Consider the following 18,305-nt stretch of genomic DNA (forward strand, 5'->3'; position numbering starts at 1 on the left):
GTGGATTACCTCAAAAGCCAGGCTGAGGGGAGTGGATTTAATCCTGTGGTGGGGGACTTATTGAAGGTTTTGGAAATAATAGTTTGGGAAAGTGCATAGAACAGATTAGAGAGGAGAGAAACTAACTGAGAAATGGAGACAAATATAATCATCTAGCCTGAAGTGAGTGACGAGGGTCCAGACTAGGGTTGGCGGCTCAAGAAAACATCAGCTTGGAGACTTTTCTTCAAATTCTCTATTCTAAACGAGTCCCTTCATAATGAGGCTAGTGGTATTAGCAACTTGGGTAAATGTAGTGTTTGTGTTTTAAACTGACTTGTGACTTGCTCAAGACAATTGCTTCTTTTAGTCTTGAGCTGAGGGTGTTTTTTTTTTTTTTTTCTTTTCCCCTAACTTTGGTCCTGGGTATTTGAGTTGTTTTGCATGAAACATGTTTCTCCATTAACCCTTTTAACAGAATTTCACCTGAGAAATATTTCATGTCTAAGTGGGTCTTGTTTAAAGAAAATCTTACACATAAAAGCTGGCCCAAATCCCTTTAATAGTTGTCAAGTATCCAGCACCTCCTACCCCACCACCCACTCAAGACAGCAGAGATGTACTTAAGTACACTTGCCTGGTGTAACATCTGGAGCCATGTGGGGCTTTGAAAGCCCTGCCATTGTGAGGGGAGTCCCCTGTTAGGCAGGAGGTAAGGGGATCCACCCACCCCTCGCCTGTGTCAAACTCCTTTTAGTAAGGTGCTCTCAGATATTACCCAAACATAGATGGGAAGGTACGCTAGGGTAATTTTTGTAAAAGGCAAAAGGTTTATGCAAACTGAAGGGAGGTCAGAATATATCTCCCCAAAGTACCACGGTGTGCTTTCTCATCAGCTGGGTGGCCCTCGGTTCCTTAGAGTACATGTTTCAGAGCCCCATGTATCTCACTTGACCTTGTAGTTCACTTCTCTTACCTGTGTTCAAGGGCTAAGCAGAATGAGCTGATGCCTGGAACTCTGATCCCAAGCCCTGAATTTCTTTGTATTTCTAGCTATTAACTTACAGTTATGATTTCAGTAAAATAAGCAGGATCCTAGTGCTCCGTTTTGTAGAATCCCCTGCCAGCTTCTTAAATGTCTTATAATTTACTCACCTGATAGGCTGAGGTCGTTGAGACTGGGAGGAAGAATTGGCAACACAGACCAGGAATGTTGTCTTTTTATCCACTGATTAGAATTTACAGTTGAAAATCTCACACCTCTAGTGTCCAGCTTCCTAAAAGGATGATAGAACAATCCTAATTTGTGTATTATATACACTCCTACAAGGTCATCTATAGGAATCAGTGACTTCCATGAAAATGTCAAAGATGTTTTCCTACTATTAAAAATATTCACCAACCCATAATAAAAGTATGCTTTAGAATCCTAATTTTAATTTCAAAGCACTGTCCTGCCTTCATTGATGTTCAGTCTGCTAGCATTTAATTCTCTCATAAAACAGCTGTAAGCACTTAGTCAAATGGACAATCAAACCACATGGTCTGGGATACTCATAAATTAAAATACACCACATAGTAAATTTCCATTTCACAGTGACTTCTTTCTACTGCTTCAGTGAAATATAATGTACATTGTCTGTTTATCTGAAAAATGATAATTTAAGAAAGTATACATATGAAGTGTTACCATTGCTTATTAATTCATTCAACAATAATCTTAAAACCCTTTTTGGGAATAAGGCAGGGTAAAAGGTAATCATACATTTATTCAGCAAGAAAATATTGGTTCCTGAGTATCATGTTTAGGTATTTGGTGATCAGTAAGTTTCAGCCCCTGGCACCAAGGAGTATCAGGGACCTTCTTACTAGTTTGTTGTTGTTGTTGTTGTTGTTTTTAATGACATAATATAGACTGATGCCCAGGTACCCAGGGTTAGACTGTATCTTTTCCTTACATCTTTTCCCTGATTCATGTGTATAGGTAACCTTCCTCAAACTTTTTTCATCTGGAAGTGGTTGCATGTTGGTGTTTCACTTTCTAAATTATGTTCCCAATATTTTTCGACCTCATGTTTCATTTTTCTCATATTGCTTTCGAGACAGTCACCAGGTAAAATCTGTAGTTTGGGATTTCAACCTCATTTGCAAATGAAGTTTGGGATGTAAACTTTCACATAGACAACTGCAGTGGTTATGGCAGGATTTGGCCACCTAGCCAGATGCCACCCACGTGGAAAAGCCTCACATGTTTTTAGGTGACAGAAGCATTTCTAGATGTGCACTTTTTAGTCAAAGTATTAGGGCTTCCTTTAAATCAACTTGGTTCCTACACCATTTGCCACCAATCAGTGTTTTCTGACCACAGCTTACTGGCTAATAACCAAAAGTTTCTAAGACCTTGTATCTGCACTGTTCTCTGTGTTGACAGAGCCTTCTAAGGCTTTATCTGAGCAACTTGTGCAAGTTTAAATACTATGACACCATCCTAAGGAACACTTTATCAAAGCCCATCCCCGTCTGTCTATCCCAGTGCATAGCAGAAAAGGCTCCCGCCCCCATACACCCCTCCCATCCTAACCTGACACGTGTCCACTGCACATTGTAATGATGTCATGTCCTTGGACAGACTCTCCCTAGCAGAGTCACCAGATGTGCAAACATGAAACATTGCTCTCTGAAATTCCCCTATTCTGTTGAGCCAAAGCAATGTTACCTCCACTACCAAACCTGGAGAAAGCAGAGGAAATAGGGAGGTGTTTTAGAAACAGCTCTGAGAACTTTTGTCCTGGTCTTCTGACCTCAGCTGCAATTTCAGCCTGTCAGGATCAGCTCATCCCTCCCCCACTATCTCAGTGTCCATTTCAACACTTAGTGCCAGCAAGAAAAATACTTTTTAAATTGTTTAATAACTCTTCCTATGGCTGTTTGCCTTGCCTAGTGAATGGAAGAAAAATGTTCTGACAGGGAAGCCTGGCCAGGAAGGGAGATCTCCGCCCAATTGCAGAATTCGAATCCCTTCTAACCAGAGCCCTGCGTGCCAGATGCAAAAGCTGAAAGGTGCTAACTGCTTAAGGCTAACTCGGCTCCTGCCCAGGGCCCCTCTTTGCTTGGACGCCTGTAAGCATAGGTATGGTCAGGCATCTAGCAGCTGGCTTTGATTATGAAGCACATCTTCTTGTGCAGAGCTGGAGTCTCCTTAAGAGAGTTCTTGATACCCGTTTAATTCCTAGTCCAGGGCAGCCCCGGTAGCTCAGTGGTTTAGTGCCGCCTTCGGCCCAGGGTGTGTTCCTGGGGACCCGGGATCGAGTTCCATGTCGGGCTCCCTACATGGAGCCTGCTTCTCCCTCTGCCTGTGTCTCTTGCCTCTCTCTCTCTCTCTCTCTGAGTCTTTCATGAATAAATAAATAAAATATTTTAAGAAGTAAATAATTCCTAGTCCATGTCTCTCCCTTGCAGGACCAAAATTATTTTTTTCCAAATTCTTTACCTCTTCTCTCCTTTTTGTAATCAGTGAGATTTTCTGAAATCTCACCATTGCCTTCAGATCTGCAGACTCTGTGAAAGCAGAAGCACTCGTCCATCCCTAAGACCTCCTACACACATGTTCAGTGAAGACTGCCTGCACGGATGGATCCGATTTAAATAGAACCATCGCAGCAGCTTTTAGATTTGCACACTGGGGGCAAAGAGCAGAGGCTCCCTGACCACAGTTACCCTGATGGGCACAGAAAGAGGAAGCCCAAAGACCCATTAAAAGACAGATTCGCTGAAGAACCAGGGACTGAGGAGAGAGAAATTCAGAAGTGTTTATCTCGTCCTTGTTGTGCTTCCTCCTAGGGATGCATTCTGGTAGCTGGGAGTTGGCGTGCACCCACTCTGTCTGCTGCCACTGGGAGGCCACACCTTAGCTTCATGTTTTCTGTGCTTTATGCATAAGAAGTACAAAAGGAACCTGTGTTGAATTAGAAACTGAAGTCAAGAGCTTTTTTTCAAAAGCCTCTCAGGGCCCTGAAGCAGTTTTGAGTTTATTGGAGAAATGGGGATACATTTGCATCCTTGGGGGAAAAAACCTACAAAGCAACCCAAAAGCCAGTGAAGAGGAGGGGACTAAAAGAATCTGTGGTCAGGTGAAATTGCTAGTTTGGGGGAAGTTTTTAGGGCAGTGGCTCTCAAACTAGCAGGCATCAGAATCAGCTGAAAGGCTCTGAAACATGTTGCTGTGCCCCACCCACCCCAAGAGTTTGGATTCAGGTGGGCTTGGCCGGCTCCCAGAATTTGCATCTCTGACAAGTTCCCAGGTGCCACTGCTGCTCTGAGGACTGCTGGCTTAGGGAAACTTAGCGAACACACAAGAATGTTGGAGATGGTGAGCTTGAATGATTATTGGGCTTTTGAGGCCTAGTTGAGCTATTTCCTTTAGTTTACCCTAAATAACTATGTGACCTCAGTCAAGTCAGGCCCATTCAGTCTGTAAATGAGGAAGTTGGATTAGATGGTTTCCCAGCTCTAGAAGCTAGCACTGGGTGAATTGGGTGGGGCAGAGGCCTGCCCTTCACTCTGTCCAGATGATGGTGCTCTGACAGTGGACGAGGTCTTTGGTCTCAGAACCCATGGGCCTGGCCTGGTTTGCTGGATTCTTCTCATTTATTCCAAAAGTTTGTGGTGATGGGCATTAATCTCTTTCCTTTTTCCCTCTGCCTTTTTTCCATCTTCAACATTTCTAGGAGGAAGAACAAAAGCAGGCAGTAAGTGAACTTGAGAATTCTCTACCTGATTCTTGCTCTATTTGCATGTTCTTCTTTCCCTCCTGTAACTGCTCCATACTTTTTTCCTCTCCTCCCTGTACAAGTTCATCTCTGCAGAGTTGGTTATGTGTAAAACTTTCAGCAGTTCTCTCCTTGGTGGTGTAAAATGGCCGGAAAGTCCACATCATGTTTACCTAGTAGCGCATGTTCTTACTTAAAACCAGAGCTTGTTGAATTTTTTTTAAAGCACACATCTGTTGTGTTTCGTTAAATATGCATGATCAGCCAGGCTACGATTGCATTTTCCTGCTTTTGCATTCTCTGCTGCTTCGTGTCTAGAGTGACTTTAATTGCTCGAAACAACTTTTAGGGTTGTGGGGGTGACCTCAGGTCATGAATGATTGTGCATGAAAATGTGTAGTGTTTGTGATAACTTCAAATTTCCTTTAGTCTTGAACAGGCTTCTGGATGCTCCAGCTCCAGTAGCCTTTGTAACAAAGTTACCAATGAAAACTAAGTGGCTGGTTATGACCTAAGTGATTTCCTGTTCAGATCCTGCTCCATGGGGAGCTCTGGTTTTTGAGCTGCATGGCTGTTGCATGGTGTTTAGGGAAGTTTTATGTTTGTTTTTATTTTTCCAGATAGCCCTTAACCCACACAAGAAAATCAATTGACGGCTTATCCACAATAGTACACTGTATGTTTATATAACACAATAAGGTTTTCAAAGCATAAATTTTTTTACATAAGCTAAAGCTGATTTTTAATTCACCTCAGGGCTTTAATTTTAAAAGAGAAAAATATAAAATGTTTAATCAAAAAAATTTACTCATTTCTTTTTCAAAAAACAAACTGACCCATGTTTTAGATTAAGAATAGGAATATACATTATATTTTTAATTATTTTCAGTTAGGACAATGAAATAATAAAGGGGAGAAGAAAGGAAGGAAGAGATTGAATGAGGGGAAGAGGCAAGAAAGGAGCAAGGGAAAGACAGATTGTCAAAAAGAGGGAAAGAAAATAGATTATGTGGTTAAGATAGGCAAACAACCCAGAAATATCAGTGGCTTTACTATAACAAGTCTGTTTGGTTTGGTTTTTTTCCTCATTCACACATAGTTTATTGCTTTGATCTTATGGCACTTCCTCAGTAGGTACATTCACATGGGTAAAGCAGAAGATGAGGATGGAAAAATCAAGCCCAATCATTAAACACTTCTTCCAGGAAGTGATACACCTCACTTCCACTACATTTCATTGGCCAAAGCAAGTCACATGATCACACTTGACTTCAAGGGGGCATGGAAGTATAATCCTCCAGTTTGCTTAGAAGCCACAGAGAAGCAGATGCTGGAAATGCTTACCACAAGTAGGAGAATGGATGAGCTTGTGTTGGAAACATCTTTCCTCCCTTTTCCCACTGTTTCACTGACAGTCTCACCTCCTTCCTGCCCATCCAGGGCATCACCTCACCTGTAATTGCTGACAACCAATGTTCTCCTTCTCTTCTCTCCTCCATACCCCAAAGATGCACGTCACAGCTAAAACCACTTGCTGGGAACTTACTCAAGCAGTCTGCCCAGACTAGCATCTCCTGATCCCTGTCTGAATGTACCAGCTCCAAGTGAAGTACTTTGCACCTAACCTAAGAACTCTCTCTCAGAAGAGGACAGACATTATGAGTGTCTATTTTAATGGTAGCAGTAGAGCTTCCAGTAGATATTTTATTTTTAAAAAATATTATGGATTGCCATGTAATGCAAGAACCAGAAATTGCTATTTTTGGTATATTGTTTCGTAGGTCAGTTTCCCCCCCCCCCCCCCCCCGCAGGTCAATTTAAAGCTGACCTTGGGGTTCCTGGCTGGCTCAGTCAGTAGAACGTGTGACTCTTGATCTCAGGGTCATGAGTGTGAGCCCCATGTTGCGTGTAGGCATTACTTAAAAAAATAAATATTTTTTTAAAAAAAGAGCTGACCTTGAGCAGACAGGGGATTAAATAACACTTCAGTGACCTTTGATTCTGTGTGAGATCATTATCCCCTTGAAGTTGGCAAAATAAAAAGCTAGACCCAGACCACTGAAGCTAGCCCCTAATGAACCGCCTGTGTGTATGTCTTGGGTGTTCTCCATGGCCATGGTCCTGAGTCCATGACCTTGTCCTCACACACTTAGAGGACCATCCATAGCATGAATTGATACGAATTGTTTTTTCCTCATCTTTCTCCACTACTGTGTAGGTAAGACATTCTGTTCTGTGGATATAGGTTTAAATATCCTCTGTTTACATCACAGGTTTAAACTGGACCCACCCAAGGCTCAGCTCTGAAGCTCAAATTTAAACTGAATGGCTTTATATAATTCAACAACATTTTTAACACATAGACATATAAAGCTTTAGAACTAGCACTTCTGTTTTAGTCTCTCTCATTACTGAGCGAGACACAAAAAGGTATTTAGCACAGAGCTAAGTTGTAACTTTCTTCCTTCCTGGATTCTGGCTGGTATAGTTTAATTTCTTCCCTATCAAAATGTATTATCCTATATGAGTAATAAAATGATTGTGAGAGACTTGTACAATGAAGAATTTACTAGACAGTCTTCCCAGATTGACTCTATAAATCCATTATAGAAAACTTTTCATGTAGTCTGCCTTCTTCTTTCTTCTTTAGGGATTACTTTGGCTTTGGGGGGATTTGAGAGGAATGGGTAATGACTGTGACTTAGCAGCTCTGGAGCTGTGGGCCTACCTTCAGTCTCCAGTGCTTTGAGTGCCATCAGTACCTCAGCTGATAATTCTGTCTTTTTTCTCTCCCTCCCTTCCTCCTTCTCTTCTCTCTTCTCAGATCCAGGGGTTATAATTAAGGGCAGAGCTGCCTGACTATTTCAGATAAGACTTCACTGAGTGACTCTCCAACCTACGATATACCCTACAGTTTAACAGGCTGAGAAATTAGATTGTATCAGTTGAGTCAGGGTTAATCAGGCCCACGATAATCATCAGACTCTAATTAAAGGACTTTGCCTTTTTCACTACTGTATCCCCAGTCGCTAGCCCAGTGCCTGCCATGCAGCAGATACTCAGTAAATAGTTGCTGAATGAAAACCAGTATTAACCAGATTTACAAGATTTTGAGTTAAAAAAACAGTGTGAATTCGTAATTTTATTAATTATAAGGGACATAACTGCTTCGAGTAACCTATGGTAGTCACTTTGTTCAAGGTACTTCTGTACAATAGGTCCACCCATTCAGGAGACAAATCATGGTTCAGAAAAACCCTTTATATAAAGGTAGGAAAGGAATTTCAAGGAATTCCAGGGTTGCCGAAAGAATTAGAACAAACTAATATATTAGTATTCTCTTAAGATATTTATTTATTTATTTATTCATTCATTCATTCGTTTATTCATTTATTTATTTATTTGAGAGAGAGAGAGAGAGAGAAAGAGAATGAGAATGGCCAGGGTAGAAGGGCAGAGGGAGAGGGAGAAGCAGCCTCCCTGCTGAGCAGGGAGCCCAACGCAGGGCTCAATCCTAGGACTCTGGGAGCTTGACCTGAGCCAAAGGCAGACATTTAACTGACTGAGCCACCCAGGTCCCCCTATATTATTATTATTATTATTATTATTTTAAGATTTTATTTGTTTATTCCTGAGAGACACAGGGAGAGGGAGAAGCAGACACCCTGTGGGGAGCCTGTTGCAGGATTCGATACCAGGACCCTGGGATCATGACCTGAGCCAAAGGCAGACTCTCAACCACTGAGCCACCCAGGTGCCCCTATTAGTATTTTTTTTTTTAAGATTTTATTTATTTATTCATGAGAGACACAGAGAGAGAGAGAGAGGCAGAGACACAGGCAGAGGGAGAAGCAGGCTCCATGCAGGAAGCCCGATGTGGGACTCGATCCTGGGTCTCCAGGATCAGGCCCTGGACTGAAGGCGGCACTAAACTGCTGAGCCACCTGGGCTGCCCCTATTAGTATTATTATTAACTCAATTTTTATTTCTGTCAAAAGAAGAGATACTGGCTATGTAGAATAAAATCATCCTCTCTCTTTTTTTAATACAGATAATCTATAAAATGTGGAACATCTATAGTTGCTTATATCACTTGAAAATATTCTGAGCATTGCTTAGTCAAAACCCAATGCCTGCAGCCTGGTGATGGGATTCACCAGCATGTTACAAAGGAGCTCACTAAGGTAACAACAGACTGACGAGTAATGCTGGTAATGGTATTTTCTGCCATTGGTGCAGTTGAGCTGTAGGCTACTCCAGTCCTACTCTGGAGAGATTTCAGAAGTATAAATTCATTCTAATTACATCTCAGTGTTCCATTTTCCACAATGACTCAGTATACCATAGAATACCATGAAATGTTACTGCTGGATTGCTAACACCAAATAAAATAAGCTATCCAAGGCAAGGGGTGCAGCTTATTCATGAAAGATGTTTCCTTGAACATTTCTCTGAATCCTCCTATTAGGAGTCATTACCTTTTATCTGTATATAAAAGGTATATACAGATCAATGTCAGGCTTAAAGACTCTAACTTCAGACAGTAACCGATAAGGATAGGGTGCTTCCATGAGGGTGGCTCTGATCCAAATTAGTAATACGGTAATGGTCCAGAGGATTATAGGTGGGACTCTGAAAATTATGTGATTAGAGGAATCTTGGGGAGTCCACTAACACACTGCAAACCTTTCTTTTTCACTTCAGTAAGTTGGGATATCAAGCGGGATCTTGCCCCTTGCCCTTTCTGATTTCTAGAATCAGACAAATAGCCCACTACAACTACACCAGAGAAAGCATGATGTGGGCTGGCTCTTAGAAGCCCACATATCTGACCTGGCTCAGAGGAAGGCCACTCAATATGTAGCTAGCCATGGTTGACCCATGAGGACTCTAACAAATGTCATGAATATTAACTTTGTAAGTTTAAGAGAAAGTACTTTAAAAAAAAAAACTCTACACAACACAAATAAAAACCTCCTTGTCCATTAAAGAGATTATTGGTAAACCCCTTGGTGTGCTTATGGACCATTTCCTCTTCTTGCTTCATTTAATTAACCTTTGGACACAATCTCACTGGGAAGTGATTCAGATTCACATTCCTCTAAATCTTCTGGACTCTCTGACCCTACCATACTCTGAAAGAGAAGCCTGAGTCTACTTCTTCCCCACGGCAAAGAATTGACATTCATTTATTTAGCAGTCTCTTACCACATATGTTCAAAGCAGTGAACTTGGCCTTTTGGAGGATAACGAGAAATCCTACACATATACCACCCTCAGATAGTATGAACATTATTTCATTGTTGGTGTGATACCTTAAAAACCAAAACACAAGGGCAGCCCCGGTGGTGGTGCAGCGGTTTAGCGCCGCCCGCGGCCCAGGGCGTGATCCTGGAGACCTGGGATCAAGTCCCACGTCGGGCTCCCTGCATGGAGCCTGCTTCTCCTTCTGCCTGTGTCTCTGCCTCTCTCTCTCTCTGTGTCTCTATGAATAAATAAAATAAAAAATCTTAAAAAAAAAAAAAACCCACAAGCCAGATCAGTGATATCCTGAGCCATAGGCACCACTGCTCTCCCCCTAAAGTTTGTAAATTCCACAGATGTCTTTTGGTAAACAAAGATCAGTGTTGTGTACTATATGACTATGCCACAAACCTTCAGCCTGGGTCCTAGTGTAGAGTGTAGACTCTCTCTCTGATTTGCTAACTACACATAGATTGCCTTGTGAAAGTCTGCAGAGTAGGCTCATTCATCAGTCTCTGCTCCTGTACTCACTATAGGAACCTGGTAGTTGGGATGCCTGGGTGGCTCAGTGGTTGAGCGCCTGCCTTTGACCCAGGGCATGATCCTGGAATCCCAGGATGGAGTCCCACATTGGGCTCCCTGCCTGGAGCCTGCTTCTCTCTCTGCTTATGTCTCTGCCTCTCTCTCGCTCTCTCTGTCTCACATGAATAAATAAAATCTTTAAAAAAATAAAAAATAAAATAAATTTTTAAAAGGAACCTGGTAGTTGTTTCATTTTTATTTTTTATTCAATTTTCTTCTAAAAAGAGGAAATACCATTACAATGTTAAAAATAAATATTTGCATTTCACTCTCCCAAAATACCTTGAACACCTACCAGGAATTTACCGTCTGAGGATGTCAAGGGAAATCACTTTGAGTCTTTGCAGCATCCCCACTATTTCTCATCCCCCAGATCAATGACAGACTGAGAAATTTCCTTACCTGCTTTTTTATTTCCCTTCTGTACTATATTCATGTCTTTTCCTCTCTTGGCCAGAATGCATATAACATGTGAAAACTATCCTCCCAGAACTCCAGGAAAATTCTCTACACACCAAACTGGAGAAATTTTCCTTCCACTGGAAGACTGTTGGATTCCTAGGATACACTGTCTCACCCAGAATACTAGAGTCTGAGTCTCAGCAAAGCATCAACAGAAAAGAATAAGTAAAAGATGACTTTCCTAGGTTCTGAGCCTAAAGACCTGGAAAAATGATGGGTACACTGAAGAAGTGAAAAGAGGAGATGATCAGAGTCAAGAAAGAGACTTTGACCTGATTTTGAACATAGTGAGTTCCAAAGATTAGGCAGACAGTCAAGCCTTTTGTCTAGTCTACCATATATATTTGGGGATTTGCAACTGGAATTTCAGTGGGAAAACATGGCTAGCATTGTAGATTCGGAAGTCTTCAACATAAAATTAGGGTTCCTCAGAAACACAGGCCTTAGGGGAAAACCATAGTAGAGAAAAGGAAGAAAAAAGAGGTAGGAAGGGTAGGATTTTGCATTCTTGTGAAAGCTCAGAAAATTTCACAAGGGTGAAAGTTAACAAGGCAATAAGATAAGGAAGCCCTTGGATTTGACAATCAGGAAGTTAGCAGCAACCCTGGAAAGAAAATTTTCAGTAGAGTAGTAGAGTACAGATAGCTCTGAAAAATAGGCTTTGTTTTGTCCAACCCTCAGCCCCCTTCGGTTTCAACCAATGAAGGAGAAGGAACTAAATCTTTACTCTGTCTTACTGGATTACATATGAGTGGATTGCTTTTCTGATTCATAGAACCTTCTTGACAAAACCTCACTTCTTTTCCATCTGAACATGTGCATTGCCTTTACAAACCTGTTTTCTCATCTTAACTTCAGGACCCTTTGATCCTTTCCTCACTGATACCAGTCTGTATAATGCAGAAAGGCTATAAACCAAGAAGGGTCTGGGGCACCTGGGTGACTCAGTGATTGAGCATCTGCCTTCAGCTCAGTCATGATCCCGGCATTCTGGGATTAAGTCCCGCATCAGGCTCCCCACAGGAAGCCTGCTTCTCCCTCTGCTTGTGTGTCTGCCTCTCTGTGTCTCTCATGAATAAATAAATCTTAAAAAACAAAACAAAACAAGAAGGGTCTACAGAAAACCAACTGGGTTCATTAGAGTGGTGTCTCCTTTGGTGACTTTTGAAACTTTTTTTTTTAATTTTTTTTTATTTATTTATGATAGTCACAGAGAGAGGGAGAGAGAGAGGCAGAGACATAGGCAGAGGGAGAAGCAGGCTCCATGCACTGGGAGCCCAATGTGGGATTCGATCCCGGGTCTCCAGGATCGCGCCCTGGGCCAAAGGCAGGCGCTAAACCACTGCGCCACCCAGGGATCCCGACTTTGAAACTTTCTGGCCCTCCCTTCATCATCTGGGCTTTCTTTCAATAACCAGCTCCTCTGTCAGTGTTGACTTATGCCATCCTTCTACCTCCTACTTGTTTAGACAAAAGAATGCATCCTAAGAAAACATCAGCTGCTCCCATGAAACCCTCTCTTTTGGGTTTATCTCTGGGATTCTTGGGCTTCCACAGAAGAATCCCTAGTGTTCTCTTTCTGTTAGACCCCACCCTAGCATCCTCTTTTGTATAAGATTGGATCTGTGAGCCTTCATGATGCTCTACCAATCTCTGGGGTCTTATAGCTGACCTCGGGCTGGTTCTGATGTTAAAATGAACATCTGCTTAGTTTCAGCTAAAAGAAGCATGTTAGGGATCCCTGGGTGGCGCAGCGGTTTAGCGCCTGCCTTTGGCCCAGGGCGCGATCCTGAAGACCCGGGATCGAATCCCACGTCGGGCTCCCGGTGCGTGGAGCCTGCTTCTCCCTCTGCCTATGTCTCTGCCTCTCTCTCTCTCTGTGTGACTATCATAAATTAAAAAAATAAATAAATAAATAAATAAAAGAAGCATGTTATAAAGGATACAGTGGACTTTTGCACTCTTCTCCATTTGCTGCCAATCATAATCTGGCAAGTAGAATTACTGTCATTTGGCACTGCAGTATAGCTTTAAAAGGAAGGAGCAGAGGGTGTGGGAGAAGGAGGAATGGAGAAGGGAGCTGGAAGGAGAAAGAAAGAGAAGAAAAGAGAAAAGTAGAAGCATGTTTTGTGAAATTAGAGGCAATGCAGAGACACAGTTAACTGCAGCTAATGTATTTTTAATAAGGATCCATGCCAATTCACCACTGCTCCATGAGTTGACGATAAATCCTTCAGCACTTTATTTTTTTAATAAATCCTTTAGTACTTTTATTATTATGTGTTCTTATTAACTTAAATATACATAATATTTATTCATTGTTCACTGTTTTCACATTTCAAATTTCAACTCCTGTGTTTAACCAGCTCAGACCTCAGGAAACCAAGACAGACAGAATCTAGAAGACTCTGAGACCTAGAGCTACCCCCACCCCCAGACATCTTCCAAATGTGCAGAATGTGTGATAGTTTATTCTTGGGCCTCTTGAGGGTCCCAAGCTATCCTGAGGCTATGGGTGACCTGCCCTTGCTTTTCCACCTGGGAAAAGAAGACCAGGTTTCTCATCCTCAGTACTGTGGAATTGTGGGCCACATAACTCTTTGGGGGGGCCAGTGGGGGATTGACCTATGCATTGTAGGGTATTTAGTAGCACCCTTGACCTCTATATTCCAATGGTTGCCCCTGTCCCCCCAGCAGGTCCTAGCAGATGAAACTACCCCCAGTTAGGAAGCACTGCCCTGAGCCCAGAAACCTTTGCTCCATAACACCAGCCTGAGCCCCCAAGGCATTCTCAGAATCCCTGAGTCTGAGGTTTAGATACAGACTGAAATGAGCCATTTCCAGACATTTTCCCTGAAAATCACTCCTCTATCCATTTTCCTGCCAGCACTCTGTGTCCACACTCTCTCCAGACTTCTCCACGCACTTTTTTTTTTTTTCTCCAAAGATCTGCTTGTGTTTCTCCTTCCAGTTCCTACTGCCTTTTTTCTTTGTAGCTTCCATCCTCTGTCACCTGGTCTGTTGGAAGAGCCTCCACTTGGGGCTCCTTGTGTCCTGTCTCTTGCTCAGTCCCTCTGTCATGTTGCCCGAGCCAGAATCCTAAGCACACATAGTACTGGCCACACCGTTCTCTCCTCAGGAACCTTCCCCTAGCTCCCTGTGCCACCAGCGCCCAGGAGGGCACAAACAAGCATTTTACTAAAGGGTTAGATGGTAAATATTTTAGGCTTGGTAAACCAAACCAGAGATGTTATATAGGTACTTATATAACCACTTAAAACATAACGATTTCAAAATGTGAAAACCATTCTTAGCTCATGGACTGTAAAAAACAGGTGGTGGTGAGCTGGATTTGGCCATGGGCTGCAGTTTGCCCATCTCTGGCCTAGTAAATAAACTAGGTGACTATTTATTTAAGGCCCTGGATGATGGTAGTCCACACTCTTCTTTCCTACTAGGTGTCCTCACATTCCCCACCTGCTAGCCACCCCTACCCGCCGCCCTCAGCAGCCCCCGCTCCTTACCCGTGTGCAGCTTCCTCTCTGAGCCCAGCCCCCAGTGTTCATGCCCTTTTCTCCCTCACCTGGATTGCCCTTCCCCAGCCTTTTCTGCCGATTGAAATTATACCCCTCAGGATACTCTCAGATGCCACCTCTTCTATGAAACCTTACCCCAGTCCAGAAGGTCAGAGTTTCACTCTCTCGCTTCTTTGCTTTTCCTTTGTGTCTCCACTAATGCATGGATTTCACCCTCCTTTGTATGCTAATTGCATACATGCCTAACCTGCCCAGGGAGACTGTGAGCCTGCTGGGAGTGGAGACTTTGCCCCTTGGTAACCCCCAGCACCTTTCAAAGTAGAATAATAACAGGTAGTATTCTATTGAGCCTGTGTGTGAGGCATTTAATGTTCACCCACACCAACTTGTAAAGGTAATATCTCCATTTTCCATACGAAGAATCTCAGATGCGGAGAGGTTAAGTAAGTTATCCAAGATGACACTACTAGTAAATGGCAAAGCTGGCATCCAAACTAGATGTACCTAACTGCAAAGCTGGACTCTAACCACTGTATTATATACAACAGGGACGCAGCAAAGAATGGTGGTGTTGAATGGGGTGCCATACCTCACCATACAAATTTTGCATACCTGTAAGTAGCATTTAAATTTGACTCATTGAATTTTAAAATATCACTGATAGGTGCTGGCTGCCTGCCTGATCATTGATTTAGCTGTCTGAATAAGGACCGTGCTCTCCTGGCAGTCTGTTCTCTTTTTGTTTCTAATAATGCAATCTGAATATTTAGTATTCATTTTAAAGGGATTTTCCGCTAAGTGAGGTCCCTGATCAAGAACTGGCTTTAAAATCCTTCAATGAGGGACGCCTGGGTGGCTCAGTGGTTGAGCATCTGCCTTGGGCTCAGGGCCTGATCCCAGGGTCCTGGGATCAAGTCCCGCATCGGGCTCCCCGCAGGGAGCCTGCTTCTCCCTCTGCCTGTGTCTCTGCCTCTCTCTGTGTGTATCTCCCATGAATAAATAAATAAAATATTTTTAAAAATAAAAAAATAAAAAAAATAATAAAATCCTTCAATGAGAATTAATGGAATACCATTTTCAAGTAGAGCTGGACAAACTAGGAGAAACAAACAGAAAGAGGGTAATCTAGTCTTAGAATTTATGAGCTTCCCTATCTGAAAGTTTAAATTTCAACTTCTTTTGATCTTTGAGTTTATGGTGAGTTTTAGTAGGCCATTCTTTGTCTCTGGAACTTAATATGTGTTCCTCCTTCTACTAAGAAAGATGGCTAAACACTTGCCCCCTACACAGCGAAACCTTGAGGGAAGCTTCATCTTCTGCACAATTTAGTTTGGCTTGAATAGGGACAGAACCATGAAGACTGAGAACCATCACCTTCTACTCATTGCCCATACTATAATCATAAATATCCAGCGGTGCTCCAATCTCTGTTTCCTGTCTACAGCAGCTTACCGCATGGGCCACCACAGTGAGTAACAGGCTCTGTGTAAGCCCTGAGTTTCCTCAAATGATGTGAGAACAGTGCCAGCCCTCTGCGGAGGGACCTCGTGGCAGACTTTTGGTGGCCCCATCCTATCCTCCAGCAGACCTACACATGTGTGTGTTCGTGGTATTCATGGTGGAAAGAAAAGAGACACATCTTAAAACTCTTCAGCTCTTCTCTCTCGTGTTTAGAAGCAAAATTTACCTTTAAAACGTACAGCGCACTTAAGCCTGCAGGTAGGCACGTTTGCCAATATAGAAAGGTCTCTGGGCATGTTCTGTAGCTGTTTCTAATTCATCCCAGAGGGAACCACAGCCTACTTCATTGCTCACTGCCATGTGGTTGTCTTTCTCATCTCCTCTACCTCATTCTCTGTCTGCCCACTCTCATCCCTGGTGCTGACTGCCAGCAGCCTGAACTGATGCTGGGTCAGGCCATTACTTCCAAGCCTGCAGCCTGATGGGCAGTGTGACCACCTCTCTCCTTTTATTTCCACGTTTCATGACATGGCTGCATTTTCCTAGCAGAGCCACCAATACCAGTTCAAAACAGTATGTGGGATTTGTTTTTACCGTTTCTTGAAGGAAAAAAAAAATCTGTGCAAAGTCCATTCTTTATATATCCCATTTCTCTGTACAGTCAGGGTTGCCTCACCTAAATTTCAGATTCACGGCTCCTTTCTCTCAGGCTTGTTTTTTTTTTTTTTTTTTTTTTTTGCATTTTGTTGTTGTTTTTCTGAGAGGGCCTTTGAAAATCGGCAGCAAAGAGGCCAGTTTGTTTAATTTAAATACACTGCAGCAAAATGAAGGTAATTGTCCACAAAGGCCATCTGCTACCTGGCAGGTGTCCATGAGTCAGAGAGAGAGATGGAGACTAAAGTGTCTCCTTCTGTTACCATGATAACAGCTTAGCTCAGACTTGCAGTTGGGGCTGTGTGTGCAGAGGATACAGTTATCAATGCTCCATAGAGGGTATTAACTCAAAATCAGGCTTTGTGCCACTTTGGGCTTGATTATCTGACTGTAACGTGTACTAAGGAGATACGAAAAAAATTCATACCTGTCCCATAAAGAAAAAAAAGCGAAGGAAATAGTATTTATGGAGCCCCTACTGTGTGCCAAGCACCATGCTGGGGATGTCTAAACACAGCTGAGTGTGGTACAAATAATTCCCCTGCTAAAGACAGTGCCTTTCTCCCTCTGTGGCCAGCTCTCCCTGCCACGGCCTGTGAGCTCCTGTCTCTGCTTGCAGTGTCCTCACGTCACCTTCCCTGGCATTCTCTGTACCTCCTTTGGCTCCAGTATTCGATCTGTGTCACAGACAAGAGACTAAGTGGTAATCACTGTACTCTCCTTTCTCACATTTCTCACTCTTATTGGAAATTAATTGTTCTGTTGAGGATCATGGTTAGCTTCAGTTGTGAGAGGTCTCAACTGATCCGTGTTCCTTCTGGCCTCAGCAACATGATGCTATGCTTTGGACTCTCCTGGCAGTTTGAGGCAATTAGAAGACCCAGGTACCAGTCTTAGCCTTTCTGCTCATTTATTTGGAACCCTGTGACCTCTCTAGGCCTCAGTCTCTTCAAATGTAAAATGAATGTTAGATTTAAAAAGAGGCTATTTTCTTGGGGTCATGAATATTCTGAAATTATAAGCATAATTTCTGAGTCTCTTTCTTGGAATGTGATAAACTTTCTCAGGTTCTCAGAGTCTTTGCTGATTTAGAAGTGAAGAACCAGCAGACCACAGAGCTTCTCAGACTGTAAATTTCTCCAGCTCTGTATTTCCAGCAGAATTGTTCCCAACTACAAGGGACCTCTGTATTCAGAGAACCTGAGCTACAGGGCATTTATTGTGTTCAGTTATTGGTGACTGGCCCATGCTGCATTCATTCAAGCCTTTGTTATAGGTTGTATCACCACAAGATCCCACTGTCTTTTGCATCAGGAAACCATGAAACACCAAGTAGCAGTTTGCAGACCTTCATAGCTTCCCCAGGCAGCTCAAACCAGTGGTGTAAGATTGTTTTTTCTTTTTTTTTTTTTTTAATTTTTATTTATTTATTTATGATAGTCACAGAGAGAGAGAGAGAGGCAGAGACACAGACAGAGGGAGAAGCAGGCTCCATGCACCCGGAGCCTGACGTGGGATTCGATCCCGGGTCTCCAGGGTCGCGCCCTGGGCCAAAGGCAGGCGCTAAACCGCTGCGCCACCCAGGGATCCCCTGTTTTATACCTTCATTGGACAGCTT

The 18,305-nt window shown here is 42.8% G+C and overlaps 1 protein-coding gene across 12 annotated transcripts in view; it reads left to right on the forward strand.

Moving 5' to 3' along the window:
• Positions 1-18,305, forward strand: part of DTNB (dystrobrevin beta) — a 234,984-nt gene that overhangs the window by 197,106 nt on the left and 19,573 nt on the right. For 7 of the 12 annotated variants that reach the window (XM_041756399.1, XM_041756402.1, XM_041756393.1 and 4 more), the window contains one exon: positions 4,707-4,727. The exons of 4 other annotated variants lie outside the window; for them this stretch is intronic. In XM_041756399.1, the coding sequence (XP_041612333.1) occupies positions 4,707-4,727 (21 nt within the window). Of the gene's footprint in view, positions 1-4,706; positions 4,728-6,256; positions 6,368-18,305 lie in introns of those variants that run through there. One more of the 12 variants, XM_041756405.1, reaches the window with a different exon arrangement.

The sequence above is a fragment of the Vulpes lagopus genome, chromosome 5 (genome assembly GCF_018345385.1).
Source record: "Vulpes lagopus strain Blue_001 chromosome 5, ASM1834538v1, whole genome shotgun sequence".
In the NCBI taxonomy this organism is placed as follows: domain Eukaryota; kingdom Metazoa; phylum Chordata; class Mammalia; order Carnivora; family Canidae; genus Vulpes; species Vulpes lagopus.